This window comes from Mustela nivalis (genome assembly GCF_964662115.1).
Source record: "Mustela nivalis genome assembly, chromosome: X".
Classification (NCBI taxonomy): domain Eukaryota; kingdom Metazoa; phylum Chordata; class Mammalia; order Carnivora; family Mustelidae; genus Mustela; species Mustela nivalis.
Window position 1 is genome coordinate 93,433,138 of NC_139040.1, and position 20,399 is coordinate 93,453,536.

Here is a 20,399-nt window from a genome sequence, read left to right on the forward strand (position 1 = left end):
CAGGGGACTGTGTATTTCTACAGCCAAAGCTGCTACTGGCACTCTAAGATTCCCTCTCTCAGAGGGACAGGGCTGGGTGCAGAAAGCCCAGCCCTCAGGTCTTGTCGGCACTAGAGGAAGCTGACTAGGCAGCTTTGGTGACCTGATGTGAATGGGGTATGGTCAAATATCCTGCCAACGCCAGCCATGGAGGGGGTGGGCAGGGAGATGCTCCACCAGCCAGGGGAAAGCAAAGTCCATTCTAGGCAGCTATCCCACAGCATGAGACACAGACGTGTGCAAAAACTGTTGCAAGTAAGGCCTTGTCTATACCTAACACTTGCCAACTTAGAAGGCAAGGCCCGGAGCTGCGCTTTACCGATACAAAGGTAGAGAGTAAGTATGAAAGAGATTTGGGGTAGGGAGGATCAGAGTCGATAACTTTGCACCAAATCCCACTTTGGGTTTACTCCGTGCCTGCAAACACTGCTGCAATGTTTCCCCGAAGGAACATATTGGTGTCAAGATAAAATCTATCAACCTCAAACGGTCCCCGAAATCAGATACTTTTCATGTCAATTTCCAGTCTCAAGTTCCATTATGACGGTTGCAAACCTTCTTTACTCTCCCCAGGCCTCTTCCCCTCCTCCAGCCCTCTTCTCTCGCCCTCTCCTCGCCCCAACCTCAACAGGTGACCGACCTTAACTCCTACTTCATAGCGGGGGCCGAGAGTGCGGAGACCTGGGTTCTGCCTCAGCCAAACTTAACCCTCTCGTCTCAGGGCCCTCCTCTGAGGGGGCAGGTGGCTAAGCTGAAGACCCCGAAGAGTCTCCTCCAAATTCTACCAGCCGTGCTTTCCCACCAGCTCAGATTTATTCAGGGACTACAGCATCCACTCCCCCCCACCCCGCCCCACCACCGCCCCTTTCCCCTGCAGGCTGGTCTGAGCTCCCCCAAAGACCTTTCCCTGCCCCCAACCCGCCCAGGGCCACCTTACCCGGATCCGTCCCGCGGGCGCGTGTGAGGGAGCAGCCTACGTGGCTCCATCGGCCTCAGTGTCAGGCGGGCTCTCCTCGTCCACGGGTTGCTCCAGGTCGCCCTCCTCTCCACTGCGAGGGTAGGCCAGCAGGCGCATGGCTGGAGCGCAGGCCGCCTCCACCTGGCGAACCTGCTCTCGGCTCAGGCGCTCGCGCCAGGCGTGCACGGCCTCGCGGGCGTCCCTCGCCGACAGGTGGAAAGGTCGGTCGGCGCCGTAGGCCGCGCCCCGCGTCATGTTGAGCGCAAAGGCGTCGAGGGCGGCGAGCGCGCGCAGCCCAGAGAAGCGCAGCAGGCGGCGCAGCTGGGTGCGCGGCTGCCGCACCAGGTCCTCGTAGCGCAGCCTCAGGTAGCGGCGCCGCAGCCAGGCGGGCGCGCCGCGCGCGAACAGCAGGTCGCGCAGCCAGGCTTCGCAGATGACTTCGAGCGCGCCGGTCAGGAAGAAGTCCGCGCGCGGCGCGGCGGGCAGGGCACGGGACTGGCCCCCGGGCCGAGCGCCCACGCCGTGCGCCAGTAGCACGCGGTGGAAGCGGTCACCCCGCTGGCGGGTGCGCAGCACCTGGATGCTCTCGCGCAGCAGCCCCTGCCTGGACTTGAGGCGCGAGTTGTGCACGGCCCGCGGGTCGCGGAAAAGTTGCACCACCTTCAGATTGAGGCCGGGGTCACGCAGCAGAGGCACCAGCACGCCCAGGTCGAGGAGGCGCACGTCCTTGATGACTACCACCGGGTACTTGCGGCACTCGGCCTCCAAGGCGCGCAGAGCCACGGGCGGGCAGCTGCGCTCGCAGGCGGCATCCTCGACGAGGCCGACCTCAGCGCGGGCACGGGGGGCGCCGGGGCACAGCGGCGGCGAACAGATGACCTTGTTGGTCCGCCAGCGAAAAAGGGCGGCCGTGGTGAGATTGGCCGCGCCCGGGGCGCGCGCGGCCGGGTCCCCCGGTGGCGCGTACAGCCGCAGGACCGAGAAGTCGCAGCGGAAGAGCGAGCGCAGCATGTCGCGCAGCGCGCCCTGCAGGCTTTCGGCGTCGCCCGGATACAGCGCCTGCCACAGATGCCACATGGGCTCATACAAGTAGAAAACGTCCGGGTGCTGGTTAAAGAGCTCGCCCAGGAACGACGAGCCTGTGCGCCAGGTGGCATGCACGTAGATGTGCTGCTTCTCGCGCGACACCGCCTCCCCGACGGCGCCGCTGAAGTTGCCCGGAACCCCGGGGGACTGGCCCGCGTTGCCGCCCTCCTCAGCCGGCCGCGCCTCCCCGCCCTGCTCGCGCTCGCCCGCCGCCGCCGCCTCCAGGCTCCAGACTCCCAGGCTGCGCTGCACGCCTGGGCAGTGCCCAGCGCCCTTGTCACCGTCGCGGCCGCCGTCCAGCACGGAGGGGATGAGCAGCAGCACCAGCGTGTACAGCACCAACAGCAGCGCGAACTTGCAGTACTCCCGGCGCCGCCGCCGCCGGCCCTTCATCGTTCACCGAGCCCCCCACCCTCCGAGCGGGTGGGGCGCCCGTCCTCTCCCCTTCCTCGGAAATCCCGTCCCTTGCCCGCTCCTCCGGCCTCTTCAGGCCCCTCTGCGCCGGCGGGGGGCTGGGGGGGCGCGGACCGGAGCGACCAACCGACCCGGGCCGCGCATCCAGAAGGGGGAACTTAGGAGGCGGTGGTGCGGGTGACGGCGCCCCTGCCCTCTCTCGGCTCAGCCGCTGGAAAGCCGCCTATTGGCTGGTCCGGCCGCCGCCCGCCCCGCCTTCAGCCTCGCAGCTTCTCCCCGCCTCTTCACCCGCCCGGGATCGCCCTTAGCTCTGCCAGATCTGGGCGGGGTTCCCGCGGGGTGGGGACGATGGATGGGGCGCACCGAGCCAGACCCCACCTTTCCCCAACCCCTCGGTCGTGAAGTCAAGTCTTCCCTAATTAACTTCAGGCAAGGGAGGGGCTCCTGTGGACGGAATGTACCCAGTGACTGGACACGGACCCCACCCCCCACCCGGAGAACTCCACCGCCTCTCCGGTTTTTATGTCCCCTGCCCGGTCATCTCTGTCGTTGGCCGACTCGCCTCCATACTATTGAGAGCGGGGCTCCTGGCCTCTATCCACATCCAGCGCCCCCATCAGCCCCGGGGTGGGTTTTACTGAGCTCTGGATGGAGAACTCCTCCAAGACAAAGATAACGCAATCGCACACTTGAGCGGTGGACCGGAGGGATGGGAAGAGCTAAAGCGTTCAGGCAGGGCCATTAGTCGTTAAGACGCAGCTTTTGCGAACTTTTAAGTGTTGTGTTCTTCAGGGTCTTTGCCCGCTGAGGGCTATGCGCATTTCTAGACACCGTGAAGATCCCTTCACTCGTTTATAAAATGCAGATAATTTTTAGAACCTCCGTACCTCTTGTCGTTGTGAGATTTGGAGGGGGGGGGGTGTTATTTGTCACCACCGCATAACCCCGCCTGTTCTGACACGTGAGCAGAGAGACATTTATAGAACTGGAGTGGTAGGATGGTGGACTTTCTCAGGAGCTCAGTGTTTAAAGAAAAGTACCCATAAGCAGTGATCTGTCCTCGAGGATGGATGAAAAAGTGACAGGAAGTCATAGAGGCAGATTAAGCGTAAAGTTCCTGGAACCCAAAAGAGAATGAAAAAGGATAATTGTTGCTGTTTCAGCAGGATAATGAACAGCCCCTTGGAAGAAGGTGTTGTAAGGTTATCAAAAGCTAGAAAGCAAACCTACTCATCTCCACCAGGGGAAGGTGTTCAAATGGGAAAAGTGAGAACATCTCCCCAAAGATCTCTGGTCTTTTTCATCACAGAAACTACCCCATCCCTGAAAGCACTCGCTGCAGCCTCCTGCCTTCTGTCCACAATTCCCTGGCCTTTCAGCCATTTGTTCAAATCCTCTCCATTCTCCAACCTCATTGACCACTTCCTCCACTTTGTTCTTAATTTTTCATATTTGGCTAAAGGACCCCAGATCATTATTTTAGTAACGGCCACTAACCTAAATTCCCTGACTTTCTGTCTTCTCAGTAGTCGTTTGGCAACATCCCCCTGTTAAACCCTGTTTTGGGGTTTCTCCCTGCCTGCAAACACTGTTGCAGGAAGTTTCCCCTCAGGACAGATAAAGTTATCATCATCCACCTCAAATGGCCCCTGAAATCCTATACTTTTCCTGTCAATTCCCGGGGTTCCATTATGACAATTTCTTTTTTTTTTTTTTTCCAAATTTTTTGGAAAAAATTTTATTTATTTATTTGACAGAGAGAGATCACAAGTAGGCATAGAGGCAGGCAGAGAGAGAGAGAGGAGGAAGCAGGCCCCCTGCTGAGCAGAGAGCCCGATGCAGGACTCGATCTCAGGACCCTGAGATCACGACCTGAGCCAAAGGCAGCGGCTTAACCCACTGAGCGACCCAGGCACCCTCCATTATGACAATTTCAAACCGGCTCTGCTCTCCCCAGACCTCTGACAACCCTCTCTGCACCCGCCTCCCTGTTTTCAACAGTTGAACTTACCTCCTACTTCATAGAGAAAATGAAACTGTTAGGCAATTTCTCACTTTCCACTGTCAGAGCCATATATCCACTTACCTCTGTACCCATCTTCTCCTTTGTGGCCAGGATATTATTTTCCAGTATTAAAGCTATGACTTTTTCCTTCCCCATGTTTTTACTTTTCCCTCCTGTCCTCTTTTAAAGCAAGTAGATGGCTCTCTGTGCACCTGAAGGGAGGGGATGTGGCTGAGCAGAATGCAAAAAGTTGCTAGTGTTTCTTTCCAAAAGCCAAAACTCCAGTAGTGGAGGGTGTGGTTGGTTTTTCAAATAACCGCAAAATTTTCCCCTCCACTCTCCCCACCCTTTGGTTTGCCTACCCACACTGACTCTGGGACGGCCTTGTGACTTGCATGGGCCAGTGGGACAGCAGTAAACATGACACAAACAGGGGCTTGAAAAATGCTTCCACCGTGGGGATTGCCCTCCCGCTGCCCTTGGGAACTGGGAAATCATGAGTTGAAGAAGCCTGGGCTAGCCACATGGCTCCAGGAATAAGCCATCCTAGCTGAGCACCCCCTCCGACCACACAGGCTGACAACTGGCAGGCAGGTGAGAGAGGATAGACCGGACCAGTGTTTCTCAAACGTTAATGTATACACAAGCCACCTGGGGATCTTGTGAAAATGCAGAAAAGCATTCATTAGGCCTGGCGTGGGGCCAGAGAACCTACATTTTTAACTAGTTCCTGGGTCTGCTTTTCTGAGGACCACACTTGGAACAGAAAGATGCTACACTCTTCCACCCCAGCCCAGGTAACCCACAGGATTGTGAGCAATAATAGATGTGCACTGTAAGATACTAATTGGGGGGGGGGGTGTTACGCAGCAAAAGCTAGCTGATGCAAAGAAGGTGTGAGAGCTTAGAAGAAGTGTCCTGGGGAAGCTGGGGGAAAGAGCGGCATTCCGTTGGCTCCTCCCCGAGGCTGGGGGTGGCTGAGGAGAAAGTGAAAGCTATGGGCCCCACAGCAGAGGACACCTGAGCCCTTCTTCCTGGCAATGAGTCAGGGAAAAGCAGAATTCAAGAAGTGGCTATATGGTTTATCTGACAGATAGTGCCTTGACAGAGACACTAACCCAAACGTACCTTGGCTCCAGACACAACTTGGAGGCAGCAGAAGCGCCACAGAGATGGTGTTGGTGACATCTCAGGGGCAGCTACGTGGACCAAAACCCAATGATCCCAAGACCCCAGATCTATGATACAATCCTAATTGTAGAGAAACCCTAGGAATTACTAGGCAAATTGCCAGCCCAGCAGAAAGCTCACTCAGAAATAAAGCTGCTGGGGCGCCTGGGTGGCTCTGTTGTTCAGCGTCTGCCTTTGGCTCGGGTCATGATCTCAGGGTCCTGGGATTGAGCCCCCCATTGGGTTCCCTGCTCAGCGGGGAGCCTACTTCTCCCTCTCCCACTCCCCATGCTTGTAATCCCTCTCTCACTGTCTCTCTCTCTCTCTCTCTCTGTCAAATAAATAAATAAAATCTTTTAAAAAGAAAAGAAAATAGACACAAAGTTGTTTTCTAAGAGGTCAAGGCTTCCAATTTGGGAACGAATCAATCACGGAGAGGAAAGGCACAGCACAGGGGATATAGCCAATGGTATTGTAACAGCGTTGTATGGTGACACAGGGTAGCTGCATTTGTGGGGAGCATAGCACACCATAAATGTTGTCAATCACTACATCATACACCCGAAACTAATGTAACATTGGGGTGTCAACTGTACTTCAGTTAAAGAAAAAAAAGGTGTTTTTTGCAAAGTGGTTTTTATCACACCTAATTTAGTAGATCTGCTACCCCTTTTCGTCTTTCTGGGACAACAGAGTATGCCCCCTGCCCCTGCTATCCATCACCATGACTCCTTCCTGTTAATTCAATCACACACCCTCAACCAGAGTATTCTCTCCAATGTGAGAATTAAACATAGTTAAATATCCCTCTCTCTCTCTTTTTTTTAAAGACTTTTAAAAGTTTATTCATTTGAGAAAGAGAGAGAGAGAGAGCACAAGCAGGAGAAGAGGCAGAGGGAGAGGGGGAAGCTGACTCCGCGCAGAGCTGGGTTCTGAGCTGAGAACCCCATGCAGGTCCTAATCCCAGGACCAGGAGATCATGACCTGAGCCCAAGGCAGATACTTAACCGATTGAGCCACACAAATGCCCCTAAATGTCCCTCTCTCTCGGAAAAAAAAAAAAAAAAATCACAGCCTCCCTGATACAAAAGCTACTGACACATGCAACACCGTTACCGGAATCAGAAGGTGCCCTCTCCAGGCACAGGAAGTTCAAAAATGGGCTGACCACCTTGAAAAAAGGACCCCACCTTCGGGCCACATCCCCAGGCCAAAGTGTACAGCTCAGATGCGGAGCCCAGGCTGGAGCCCCGCAGGGTTCCCGCCTGGGCTCACCCCCTTCTGCCCCGCCCTTAGCCGCGCCCCTGCCCTGCAACCGCGGGTCCCTCTGCCCGAACCTCACAGTCCAGCTTCTTGCTGGGGCTGTTTCCACTCGTTCTCTCCCTGCCCTCATCTCCTACTCCAAACTCAGCACGCTCCAGCCTAGACTCCGGCCCCATATTGCTACATGAACAGCCCCTTCTAAGCTTCTCAATGACTTCCATGTTATTGAATCCAGAGGACATTTTCCTGTCTCATCTCACTTGACCTTCCAATAGAATCCAACGCTTGACAGCTCCCGCCTCCAAGTTCTCTTCTTTCAGTTTCTGGCACATCACACTGGGCCTGTTCTCCTCCCATTTTAGAGCTGCACCTTCAGAGCAAAGCGTTTGGGAGACTAAGCTCTGTAAAACCGCGATCTTAGTAGTAGGGTTATTGTAGGGTTATTGGACAAATCACATTCTATAAGATGTATAGATAGATAGAGCCAACAACAGTGCATGAAACGCAGTAAACTTCAAATGTGAGTTACTGTCAGTGGCAAGCTCGTCCTCCTCCATTGGATGTTAAAATATTAGCATATCTTCCGGTTCAGCCCGAGGCCCTTTTGCTCCTTGCTCTGTGGTGTCTTCAACAAGCCCAGACTGACATTTCCTGCCCAGACTACTCCTTGGAGTTCCAGACTTTCAAATCCAGTTGCCTACTTGACATTCCTTCTTGGTGGCCTCAAGGTCATTTCAGTGTTAATGCGAGAATGGGGTGGGGGGGGGGGAATCATCTCTCCTATTACGGATTCAGAAATGTAGGAATTGGTTTTGGCGCCTCCCTCTTCCCCCGCCCCCTTCCCTCAATCCAACCCAGGTTGGTCAGGTTGGTTTTACCTTATCATGTCCCCTTTATCCATTTATTTTTCCTCCGTCGACAGTATTTCCACCCTAGCCCAGGTGACCGTCCTCTGTCCTGTCTCTAAAAACTACTTAGCCTGACTCTGTTTCCACTCTGCCCTCCTCTGACTTTATTTTAAAATTTGTGTATTGATTTTGGAGAGAGAGAGAGTGAGGTGGGGAGGGGCAGAGACACTCTCAAGAAGGCTCTGTGCTGAGCTGGGAGCCCCATGCTGAGCGGAACTCGATCTCAGGACCCCGAGGTCAGGACTTGAACCAAAATCAAAAGCCAGGCACTTAACTGACGGAGCCACCCAGGCGCCCCTGTCCTCCTCTGATTCTGAATTAGTGGTTTATTTCAGTCATGTCCATCCTCGACTTGGAATCTGTCATGGCTTCCAACTGGTCTTAAAGACAATCATGAAGGCTTATAAATTGAGTCATTAGGGGTCTTGATTGGAAGAGCTTATAATGGTGTTGAGCACCTGGTAGATGTTCAATAGGTATCCGTTGCCTGTTTGACTGCTGAGAGAAAGCGCCTTTTTAAACTTCCGGTCTTTGAAAGCAAACCACTGACAATTTTTTTTGAGGGAGTAAGTAACATCAGCAGCAATGACTTTGCACAAACCATCTTGCTGTGATCTGGTGGATGGGGGTTGAGGCAGGAAGACCTCTTGGGACAGACGGAGAAGAGAATCAGAAGTGGACAGCAGCAGTAGGAAAGAAGCGATGGACAGAGCCTAGGAGGCAAGATCTGCAGGCTCAGCTGAGGGGAAAAAGTGAGGGCTTGGGCTGCGAAAAAGAAAAACTATATATTCATTTTGATTCATCTATTCTGGTACCTTTTCTGTTTTTCATGAGGTTTTGAACATTATAAACAAAATCACATCTTTAATACTTTAAAAACCCCGGGCTTGGACAATGAACTTCCTCAAAAGGGGCTGGAACTTTCCTTTGCATTTTTTTCCTTATCTTGATATTTATTCAAAAATATGCATCAAATGCAATCATGTGCTGCGGTTGGGCTAGGCTGAGGAGATACGTGGGGACAAAAACTAGTCCCTGTCCCTGCTCTCAAGACCTTTCCAGCCTAAGAGAGGAGACCAGCTTTAACTAGTTCAAGAAACTTGGGCCACTTAGCTATTCTTGGCAATTAATATTTCCATATAACTTGAGTATCAAGTTGTCTAGATCCAGAATAGGAGCTTATAGGTATTTTTATTGAGAACATGGTAAATTTTTAAAATAATTTAGGGAGGAGGATTATCTTTAAGACATTGGTTTGCCCTATCCATGATAAAAAAATATCTTTCCATTAGTTTAAGGCTACTTCTGTGCCTTTCAGGAGTGTTCATGGTTTTGATGAGGATATTTCTTGTTCAATTTATTCTTTTTTTTTAAAGATTTTATTTATTTATTTGACAGGACAGATCACAAGTAGGCAGAGAGACAGGTGGAGGGAGAGGGGGAAGCAGGCTCCCTGCTGAGCAGAGAACCCGATGCGGGCTCGACCCCAGGACCCTGAGACCATGACCTGAGCTGAAGGCAGCAGCTTTAACCCACTGAGCCACCCAGGCGCCCCCAATTTATTCTTAAGTATTTTATCTTCTTGGTTGCTATTATAAATGGATTTTTCTCTAAGATCACGTCTGATACCTGGTTATTGTATACATAAGGCAGTTGATTCCTGTATGTTAATTTTGTATCCTGCTAACTTACTGAATTCTTTGATTGTTTGAGTTAGTTTTTAATATCGACTGTAAGGGTCTCCAGGTGTATTATCATGTCACCTGCAAATAGAAATGGTTTTACTTCTGTTTTTCAAGCTCTTATGTCATGAATTAATCTCTTTTGTCTCATTCTACTGGCTAATACCTTCAGTTTAATGGTAAATAGTCACTGATGAAATGGGTATCCTTACCTTGTTCCTGATCTTAGCAAAAATTCTCCTAGTGATTCTCATTATGGCAGAGGCTAGGGTTAGGATTAAGGTGTATACACTCACACACACACACACACACACACACACACACATATTTTATCATATGAAGGAAGTATCCATCAATTTCTATTTTCTTGCATTTTTTTAAAAGATTTTATTTATTTATTTGACAGAGAGAGAGAGATCACAAGTAGGCATAGAGACAGGCAGAGAGAGAGGAGGAAACAGGCTCCCTGCTGAGCAGAGAACCCGACGTGGGGCTCGATCCCAGGACCCTGAGATCATGACCTGAGCTGAAGGCAGAGGCTTACCCACTGAGCCACCCAGAGGCCCTCCCTTCTTGCATGTTTTTAACATTAGAGAAGAGAGTTAAATTTTGTCAAAGCCTTTTTTTTTAGCACCAATGGAGATAATCATATTATTTTTCTCCTCAGATATATTAATACGGTATATTATGTTAACAAATTTCATAATATTGAGCCAACCTTCCATTTCAGGAGCAAATCCCAATTAGACGTGGAGTATCATTTACTTAATGTCTTGCTGGACACAAATTTTTACTTTGTATTTTGTATTTTTGCACCACTATTCACAGCGGGAGAGGGGCAGAGGGGCATAATTTATAATTTTCTTTTTTTTCCTCTTTTTTTTTCTTTTTAAAAATTTTTTTTTATTTGACAGACAGAGATCACAGGCAGGCAGAGAGGCAGCCAGAGAGAGGAAGGAAGCAAGCTCCCTGCTGAGCAGAGAGCCTGATGTGGGACTCGATCCCAGGACCCTGGGATCATGACCTGAGCCGAAGGTAGAGGCTTTAACCCACTGAGCCACCCAGGCACCCCGTAATTTTCTTTTTTGTTCTATCTTTGTCTTTGTTTTGGTTTTGAGATGTATTTATTTATTTATTTGAGAGAGAGAAAATATGAGAGTGGGACAGGGGCAGAGGGAGAGGGAAAGAGAATCTCAGGAAGACACCCCACTGAGCGCAGAACCTGACATGGGGCTCAGCCTTGCAACCCTGAGATCATGACCTGAGCAGAAATCAGGAGTCAGAGGCTTAATCAACTGAGACACCCAGACACTCAGGCTGTCTTTTTAAGGTTTAAAGATTTGTTTTCAAGATTATACTTGTTTCCTTAAAAGAAAATAAATGTTTTCCTTAATTTTCCATGCCTTGGAATAACTTACATACTATTTGGACAATCTTGTCTATAAATGTTTGGCAAATTTCTCCTGTGGAACCATATGGGCCAACAGCTTTTTTGGTGAGATAATCCTTTTATAATTTCAAAGAAATTGATTTGTTTAGGCCTTGTCTCTCTAATGGGTCAATTTTAGCAAGTGTGTTTTCCTAGGGAATTATCCATTTCATCTATGTTTTAAATTTATTTGCATAGAGGTCTACAAAAGGTCTCATGACTTGAGATTTTTCTTGTGTCTCAATGATTCTTTCCCTCATGTCATTTATGATTTTGTATATGCCTGCCACCCTTTTTAATTCTTGAAACATTAGAGAAATTTCTGCTAAGATCAGGAACAAAGTAAGGATATCCATTTTCTCCACAACTATTTAATGTTAAACTGGGGATAGTAGTCAGTACAATAGTGGTTTCTCTATTTCATTAGTTTTTTCAGGAAAACAGGACTCTGATTTACTAATTCAATGTAAAAACATGTCCAGTTTTTTCTTTTTTATCTCATTAATTTCTTTTTTTATTTTAAAGATTTTTTTTAAAGATTTTATTTATTTATTTGACAGAGATCACAAGTAGGCAGAGAGGCAGGCAGAGAGAGAGAGAGGAAGAAGCAGGTTCCCTGCTAAGCAGAGAGCCCGATGCCAGGCTCGATCCCAGGACCCTGGGATCATGACCTATCTCATTAATTTCTGCTTTTAACTTTATTCTTTCCTCTCCATGCTTTTATTTTACTCTGTTGTTCCTTCTGGTGTTGAGTTGGGAATTTAGTTCATACAATTTTATTTCGTTATTTTTTCATCTTTACTGATATTATTTATTTATTGACATTTGTTGACAATGCCTAAAGGTATGGAGTTTCCTCCAATCATCTCTTTTTTTTATCTTTTTGTCTTTTAAAAAATTTTTTTTCCAGTGTCCAATCACTTCTTTAATTATATCCAATAATTTCTGATATGTAGTGTTTTCATTAGCATTATTTTTTAAAATTGCCTAATTTCATTTTTATTTCCCTTCCTCCCAAGAATTCTTTTTTTTTTTAAAGATTTTAGTTATTTATTTGACAGAGAGAAAGATCACAAGTAGGCAGAGAGGCAGGCAGAGAGAGGGGGAAGCAGGCTCCCTGCTGAGCAGAGAGCCTGATGCAGGACTCCATCCCAGAACCCTGAGATCATGACCTGAGCCAAAGGCAAAGGCTTAACCCATTAGGCCACCTAGGCGCTCCCCTCCCAAGAATTCTTTAACAGATTTTTAAATTCCCAGGTAGAATTTTTGGTTTTATTGCATTATGATCAGAGAGCATTGTTTGTAATAGTTCTACCTTATGCAACTTACTTGTACTCTCTTTGTGACTTACTGTATGCTCAATGTCTATGACTGTCATGTGCACTGGAGAAGTTGTATTCTCAGTTATCATGGTGCAAAGCTTGATGTATCTGTAATTATATACCTTATTAATTTGCCACTTAGGTCCTTTGTATTCTTATTTACTTCCTGTCCATTTGATCTGTCTTGTGTTGAAAGTGGTATGTTGAAAGCTTCCTATCATTAATGTATCGACATCCATTTCTCTTTGCATCTCTTGCAACTTTTGCTTTATAAAGGGGATTGCTGTGGTTACTCCCTTTTTAACCAGCGTGGTGTGTATAATAAGGAGCCACTCAGATCCTTCTTCAAGCCACTTTTTACTTCAGCTGCTAGGAGTGCCCTCAGATACCAGCCCGCGTTGGGATTGCCTACGTTGAAGGACCTGCTTTGCCTAAAGTCATGCTTCCGCTCAGGGAGGCCCACACCTGGTGACTGATTAATGCAGGCTTGTAAGACCCCAGGCCTCTGCCTTCCGCTTCAGACAGCTCTAAATGGCCATCCCATCTTCAGAGCGCCCTACAGGATCAGCCAAGGCCTCCTCTGAGACAGCATCATGGCTCCACCTGTGTCTGGGCCCAAACCGACTACTTTCCCATCCCCTTCCTTCCGCAGGCGCTGGTCCTAAGAGGGGATCCTTCATAAAACGCCATTTCAGAGTCTGCCACATGATCACCTGCCGTGAAGAGTCCAGAGGGCTGGGAATAATGCAGAGAATCATCGCAGCCCTGGCCCCCGCCCCCACCACTACCTTGAGAAAGTAAATGCTTGAGCCAGTGCTCAACCCTCGGAAGCAGTTGTCTCTGGTGAATTATGTTACTCTCGCCAAAGACCATAGCGGAGAGTGGCGGTTTGCACCGTGTCTTGCCTGGGTGTAGGGAAGATTTTTTCCTCATACACATCTCAAAATCCGGTGGCCCTCCTGTCTGAAGAGACACTGAGGGAATCCCCTGCCCCCAATTTTTTATCTTACAGGCTGACGTCTCCGTGGAAGCAGACTCTGGGATGGAGATTAGCAGCCAGGAGATTTATCGCAGAGGGCTCTTGAGATCAACACCTGTTAAAGGAAGGGAAGGACACAGGCTTGGGCAGAGGGAGAAGCTGGGTTGCAACAGGACCCCAACAACACTTTTGGTTTACCACATGGGGACCTTTGCAGAGGTAATGGCTATTCAGAGTTGTCCCAAGTTGAGGGAACAGGCCCCATGTCATTCAGTTATTAGAAGCGGGCTGACCCATAGAGGGAAATAACTTTGGGTGACGCTGCTCTCTTCAGGCAAGGCAATCCCTGAGGAGGCTGACAGCTGAGGGCTTTCTGTGGGCACCACTCCCAGCAGCTGGGGAACATTTCCTTTATTCCTGAAGGAGAATCTGGACAGGATCCACCACACTCTGACATTTTCAAAGATTTTTTTTTTCAGGGAGGTCCCCCACATTTCATTAGGGATACGGCAGAAGAAGAGGCTGGAACAGAGCAGCCTTGTTGTTGTTGTTGTTTTTAAGATTTATTTCTTTACTTGGGGGGCAAAGGGAGAGAGAGAATCTCAAGCAGTCTCCCTGCTGAGCACAGAGCCCGATTGGGGCTCGATCTCACGACCCTGAGATCGTGGCCTGAGCCAAAATCAAGAGTCAGATGCTTAACCGACTGAGCCACCCAGGTGCCCCTGAGCACCCTCATTTTCAGTAACAGATAAATTAACTGCAGGGTGGGGATGAGGGTGGACAGTGTGCAAGGTGCTTTACTATAGACAAAAAAAAACACAAAAAAACCACAGTGAAAAGACAGAGAAGCCGACCCCAGAGACAGGGGCAAGGGAGGGTAACACCATCCAGACAGCAGCGACAACCAGAGTTTTCAGTCCTCTTTACTATCTCCCAAAGGGCAGAAATGGAGACTTCGGTGGAAATCCAATTATGACTCACGGTCCCTTTGTATTTTCTAATAGAAACATAAATCAGCAAACAAACATTTTCTGGGCACTGTGTTGTTTCTTTTTTTTTTTTTAAGATTTATTTATCTGAGAGAGAGAGAGCAAGTAGGGGAAGGGCAGAGAGAGACTCTCAAGCAGACTCCATGCTCGATCTCATGACCTTGAGATCATGACCTGAGCCGAAACCAAGAGTCAGATGCTTAAATGACTGAGCCACCCACGACCCCCTCAGATTTCTTTCTTGAGCTCTAGCCTGTCTTATATTTCCATTTTTGTCTCAGCCCCTTCACCTGGATGCCTCCCAGGCACTTCAAATTCATTTCATCCCAAGCCAAATTCTTTACGACCATCCATAAATCTACTATCCTCATGAATTTCCTGTTTCAAGTAATCCGGTCATTACATACCAAGGTGCCAGAATTAGAGAGCTCACAGGCCTTTGTGCAAGCCTCCCCTCTTCTCCGGCACCATGTCCATTCATTCACCCTGGCCTATACAGTTGACCATGTGAATTTCTCTTAACTATGCCTCCATCATTAGCCTTTTCCTTCTGCGAGATGTCACCATTCACGAATCCACACTGTTTTCCTCTCTAGCTTTGTGTGATCCACCATCCCTCTCTTTTTTTTTTTTTAAGATTTTATTTATTTATTTGACAGACAGAGATCACAAGTAGGCAGAGAGGCAGGCAGAGAGAGAGAGAGAGGGTAGCAGGCTTCCCGCGGAGCAGAGAGCCCGACGTGGGGCTCGATCCCAGGACCCTGAGATCACGACCCGAGCCGAAGGCAGCAGCCCAAACCACTGAGCCACCCAGGCGCCCCCATCCCTCTCTTTTTTAAAGATTTTATTTATCCATCTAACAGAGAGAGAGCGAGAGAGCACATAGTTAGTTAGGTAGGCAGGGCAGCAGGCAGAGAGAGAAGCAGGCTCCCCACTGAACAAGGAGCCACATGTGGGACTCAGTCCCAGGACCCTGGAATCATGACCCGAGCCCAAAGCAGACAGTTAACAGACTGAGCCTCCCAAGTGCCCTATGACTGATTATCTCTTAACTGGACTCTCCACCCCCAACGTTTAGTACCTCCATACCTTTATAAGGCAACTCTCTGAGGCCCACAAGACCAAGTCCATACTCAGCACACCTCATAAGGGTTTTCATAGCGCTGTCCTTACTTAGCTTGCTTTCTAAGGGTCTCAGGCTGGCCTCAGCCTATCTCTATGTTTTCCCTTCCCACAACTTCCTTCCTTATTCTCTTCCATCCTCCATTCGAGCTCTGCTGGCACGCTGTATGTTTTATGCTGCACACTCTACCCAGACTATTCCAGTTTCAGCAAAAATGCCTAAGAGTTTGATGCTTCCAAATCTGAACTCAAGTTGTTCCTTCTACCTGAAACGTCCTTTGTGCACATCTCAATGTGATAGCCCACTCAGAGCTGAAGCCCCCCATATAAAGTTCCTTCAACAGAATTAATCATTCATTTTCTGGGTTCCCATGGAACCTTGTGCAAACCTGCACTGAACTACCTCTTGCATATCACCCAACTTTGTTTCCCTTACTAGACAGACTCTGAGCTCTGCAATTAAACTTGAAATATAATAGATGTTCAATGGATGTTTGGTTTGAACTCATGAATTTAATAGTCCTGGTCTAGCTAGCACATTAAGTAGAGACTACTGATTACATACACCAAAGAATGAATTTAAATTAGATGCTGTACTCTAGGTTGGAAACTAGGGAAGCAGACATTAATGTGTTGAACTTAAAAGAAGGGAGAAATGATTCTAAAGATCTAATTTTGGGGGTGCCTGGGTGGCTCAGTGGGTTAAAACCTCTGCCTTCAGCTCGGGTAGTGGTCCCGGGGTCCTGGGATCGAGCCCCGCATCGGGTTTTCTGCTCAGCGGGGAGCCTGCTTCCTCCTCTCTCTGCCTGTCTCTCCACCTACTTGTGATCTCTGTCTGTCAAATAGATAAGTAAAATCTTTAAAAAAAAAAAAAAGATCTAATTTGGGACAGAGAGGAATGAGTGGGCTACATGGAAGAAAGAAATGATGAGAAATCAAAGAGACATTATTTAGAGACAGATCTGCCCTCTTTATAATTTTGTCCTCACTGTTCTATTTTTTGCATATAGGCAGGTTGATGTGACCTGGTGCCAAATGAGAAAACATCTAGTAAAAACACTATGCTACTAGAGGTTGAAGAAGTTGAAAATTTTTTAGTCATGATTTTTCTATTGTTCTTGGTTTCCTTTATAGATGTAACTTCTTGATTAATGCTTTTTTTTTGGTAAAGGAGTTCAAGATATAGAGAAAGGAGAAATGAAACAAAGACAATTCTATTTTACTCACTTAGCTCTCTGGTTCGTCTGGACAATTAATCCATACTCTATAAAATGTCACCATCTGCTGGAGGAAGAAAATATGTACAATTCAACTTCATTGTGTGACTGTTACTTCTAGTCAACATGATTAACTACTTAGAACTATATAACTTTTCTTTCAGCAAGATGATTATACTAGTTCAGCCAGTGAAGAATTACCAGATCACATAGACAAATATTACTCACCACTGTATTCGAAGATATGCTTTCTCCAATAGGCAATTCAGACCAAGTATCCTTTAAAATGTTTTAACAAACAGCTATTTCTCAGGACCACTTGTATTCTATTTTCAGGTGTTTGTACTTAGCACTTAATATGGAATTATTAGGTATTCAAATCAGCTACTGTACAGGGGTGGGAGGGATGGGGTGGCTGGGTGATGGACATTGGGAAAGGAACGTGCTATGGTGAGTGCTGTGAATTGTGTAAGACTGATGATTCACAGACCTGTACCTCTGGAGCAAATAATACATCATATGTTAATAAAAAGAAAAAAAAAATCAGCTACTGTAGAGGCAGGACTTCCAGAATGCCTTAGTGAGAAACTCAACAAATCCCTTCCTCAAAAAGCAATGATAAAACTGACAAAGGTGCGAAAACAACCACTTCAGGACTCTGGACACTGACTAGAAGGAGAGGAAAGAGAGAGGGGGGCAGAAATAACATTTCAGAAATAGTGGCTAAAACCACGCTAAATTTGATGAAAATCATTCATCTACACACACAAGAAGTTCAATGAACTAGGATAAACACAAAGAGCTTTGAACCTAAACATCATATTCAAATCATTAAAAGCCAAAGCTAAAATCCTGGAAGCCACAAGAGAAAATGACTCACCACGTACAAGGAAACCACATCACCTACAGAGGGTTCACAGTGACTTCTCAACAGTGGAGGCCAAATGCAGCAGTACGATGTATTCAAAGTGCCAGAAGAATGGGGAGCAAGGACAGAGACTTAAGAACATTTTAGACCAACTAGATCCAACAGACATCTAAAGAACAGTCTGTCTGACTGTAGAGTACACATTCTTCTCAAGTGTCCATGGAACATTTTCCAGGATAAACCATATTCTAAGCCACAAAACAAATCTCAATAAATTTAAAAAGATTAAAATAATACAAATATTGTGTATAACCACAAGGCAAGGAAACTAGAAATTAATAACAGAAGGAAAACTGAAAAAATTCACAAATGTGTGGAAATTTAACAACCAGTGTATCAAAGAAGAAATAACAAGAAAAACTAGGAAATATCTTGAGCTAAATGAAGCTAAAAACACAGCATTTCAAACTTTATGAGATACAACAAAAGCAGGACTCAGAGGGAAATTTATACCTGTAAATGATTACATTTAAAAAGAAATATCTCAAATCAACTGAACTTTATACCTTAACAAACCAGGAAAAAAAAAAAAAAGTGAGGAAGTCCCAGTAGTTTATTTTTCCTTTTGTTTCCCTTGCCCCAGGAGACAGATCTAGTAAGAAGTTGCTATGGTCGATGTCAAAGAGGTTACTTCCTGTGTTCTCCTCTAGGATTTTTGTGGTTTCGGGTGTCACAGTTAGGTCTTTCATCCATTTTGAATTTATATTTGTGGGTGGAGTAAGAAAGTTGGTCCAGTCTCATGCTTTAGCATGTTGCTGTCCAATTTTCCCAGCATCATTGGTTGAAGAGACTACCTTTTTCCCATTGAATATTCTTTCCTGCTTGGTTGAAGATTAATTGACCATGTAGCTGTGTGTTTATTTCTGGGATTTCTATTCTGTTCCATTGATCTATGTGTCTATTTTTGTGCCAGTACCATGCTGTCTTGATCATTACAGCTTTGTAATAGAGCTTGAAGTCCAGGATTGTGATGCCTCCAGCTTTGCTTTTCTTTTTCAAGGTTGCTCTGGTTATTCAGGGTCTTTTGTGGTTCCATGCAAATGTTAGGATTGTTTGTTCTAGCTCCTTGAAAAATGCTCGTGGTAATTTGATAGGGGTCGCATTAAATGTGTAGATTGCTTTGGGTAGTATAGACATTTTAACAATATTTTTTCATCTGATCCATGAGCATGAAGTGTCTTTCCATTTCTTTGAGTCCTTTTCAACTTTTTTTTAAAATCAGTGTTTTATAGTTTTCAGGGTACAAGTCTTTCACCTCTTTGGTTAAGTTTATTCCTAGGTATCTTATGGTTCTTGGTGTAATTGTAAATGGGCTTGATTCTTTAATTTCCCTTTCTGCTGCTTCATTATTGGTATATAGAAACACAACAGATTTCTGTACATTGACTTTGTATCCTATGACTTTACTGAATTTGTGTATCAGTTCTAGCAATTTTTTGGTGGAGTCTTTTGGGGCTTCTATATAGTATTATATCATCTGCAAATAGTGAAAGTTTTACTTCTTCCTTGCCAATTTGGATGCCTTTTCAAACTAAAAAGCTTTTGCACAGCAAAGGAAACAATAAACAAACTAAAAAGCAACCTGCAGAATGGGAGAAGATATTTGTAAATGACACATCTGATAAAGGGTTAGTATCCAAAATATACAAAGAACTTATAAAACTCAATACCCCCAAAAGAATAATCTAATTAAAAATGGGCAGAGGACTTGAATAGACATTTTTCCAAGGAAGGCATCCAGATGGCCATAGACACATGAAAAGATGCTCAACATCACTGATCATCAGGGAAATACATATCAAAACTACAATGAGCTACCACCTCACACCGGTCAGAATGGCTAAAATCAACAACACAACACATAACAGGTGTTGGTGAGGATACAGAGAAAGGGGAACCCACTTATACTGTTAGTGGGAATGCAGACCGGTGCAGTCGCTCTGGAAAATAGTATGGTGGTTCCTCAAAAAGTGAAAAATAGAACTACCTGATGATGCAGCAATTGCATTACTAAGTATTACCCAAAGAATACAGAAAATAATTCAAAGGGATACCCACACCCTAATGTTTATAGCAACATTATCTACAATACCCAAACTATGGGAACAGCCCAAGTGTCCATCGGCTGATGAATAGATAAAGAAGGTGTGGTATATATACACAATGGAGTATTGCTGAGCCATAAAAAGAACAAAATCTTGCCATTTGCAATGGTGCAGATGGAGCTAGAGAGTATTATGCTAAATGAAGTAAGTTAGTTAGAGAAAGACAAATACCATGTGACCAGTCACATGGAAATTTAAGAAACAAAACAAATGAGTGAAGGGGGAAAAGAGAGAGGTAAATTATGAAACAGACTCTTAAATATAGAGAACAAACGGATGGTTACCAGAGGGGAGGTGGGTGGGGGGATGGGTGAAACAGGTGATAGGGATTAAGGAGTGCATTTGTCATGAGCACTGGATGTTGTACTGAAGTGCTGAATCACTAAATTGTACACCTGAAATTGATATTACACTGTATTTGAACCAAGTGGCATTTAAATAAAAACATTAAAAAGCCCCAAGTGAAATCCAAAACTAGAAGAAAGGAAATACTAGAGATTAGATCAGAGATAAATAAAATAAATAATAGAAAACAGTAGAGAAAAAAACTAAAGATTTTTTCATTGAAAATAACAAAATTAACAAACCTTTAGCTAGACTTTAAGAAAAAAAGAGAGAAAAAAAAAAAAAAAAAAAAAAAAAAAAAGAGAGAAGATGAAAATAACTAAAATTAGAAATGAAAATGAGGACATTCCTACTGACCTTACAGAAATAAAAAGTTTTATAAAACAATGCTATAAATAATTGTACCAAAAAGTTAGATAACCTAGATGAAAAGCACAA

The 20,399-nt window shown here is 46.2% G+C and overlaps 1 protein-coding gene across 2 annotated transcripts in view; it reads right to left on the reverse strand.

The window, feature by feature from the left end:
* The window catches only part of CHST7 (carbohydrate sulfotransferase 7), a 26,727-nt gene extending 23,914 nt beyond the window's left edge, over nt 1-2,813 (reverse strand). The window contains exon 1 of one of the 2 annotated variants that reach the window (XM_082718207.1): nt 977-2,813. In XM_082718207.1, coding sequence (XP_082574333.1) covers nt 1,013-2,476 — 1,464 coding nt within the window. In that variant the 5' untranslated portion in view covers nt 2,477-2,813 and the 3' untranslated portion in view covers nt 977-1,012. The remainder of the gene's footprint in view (nt 1-976) is intronic. The other variant, XM_082718208.1, reaches the window with a different exon arrangement.
* Nucleotides 2,814-20,399: the final 17,586 nt, after the last annotated feature.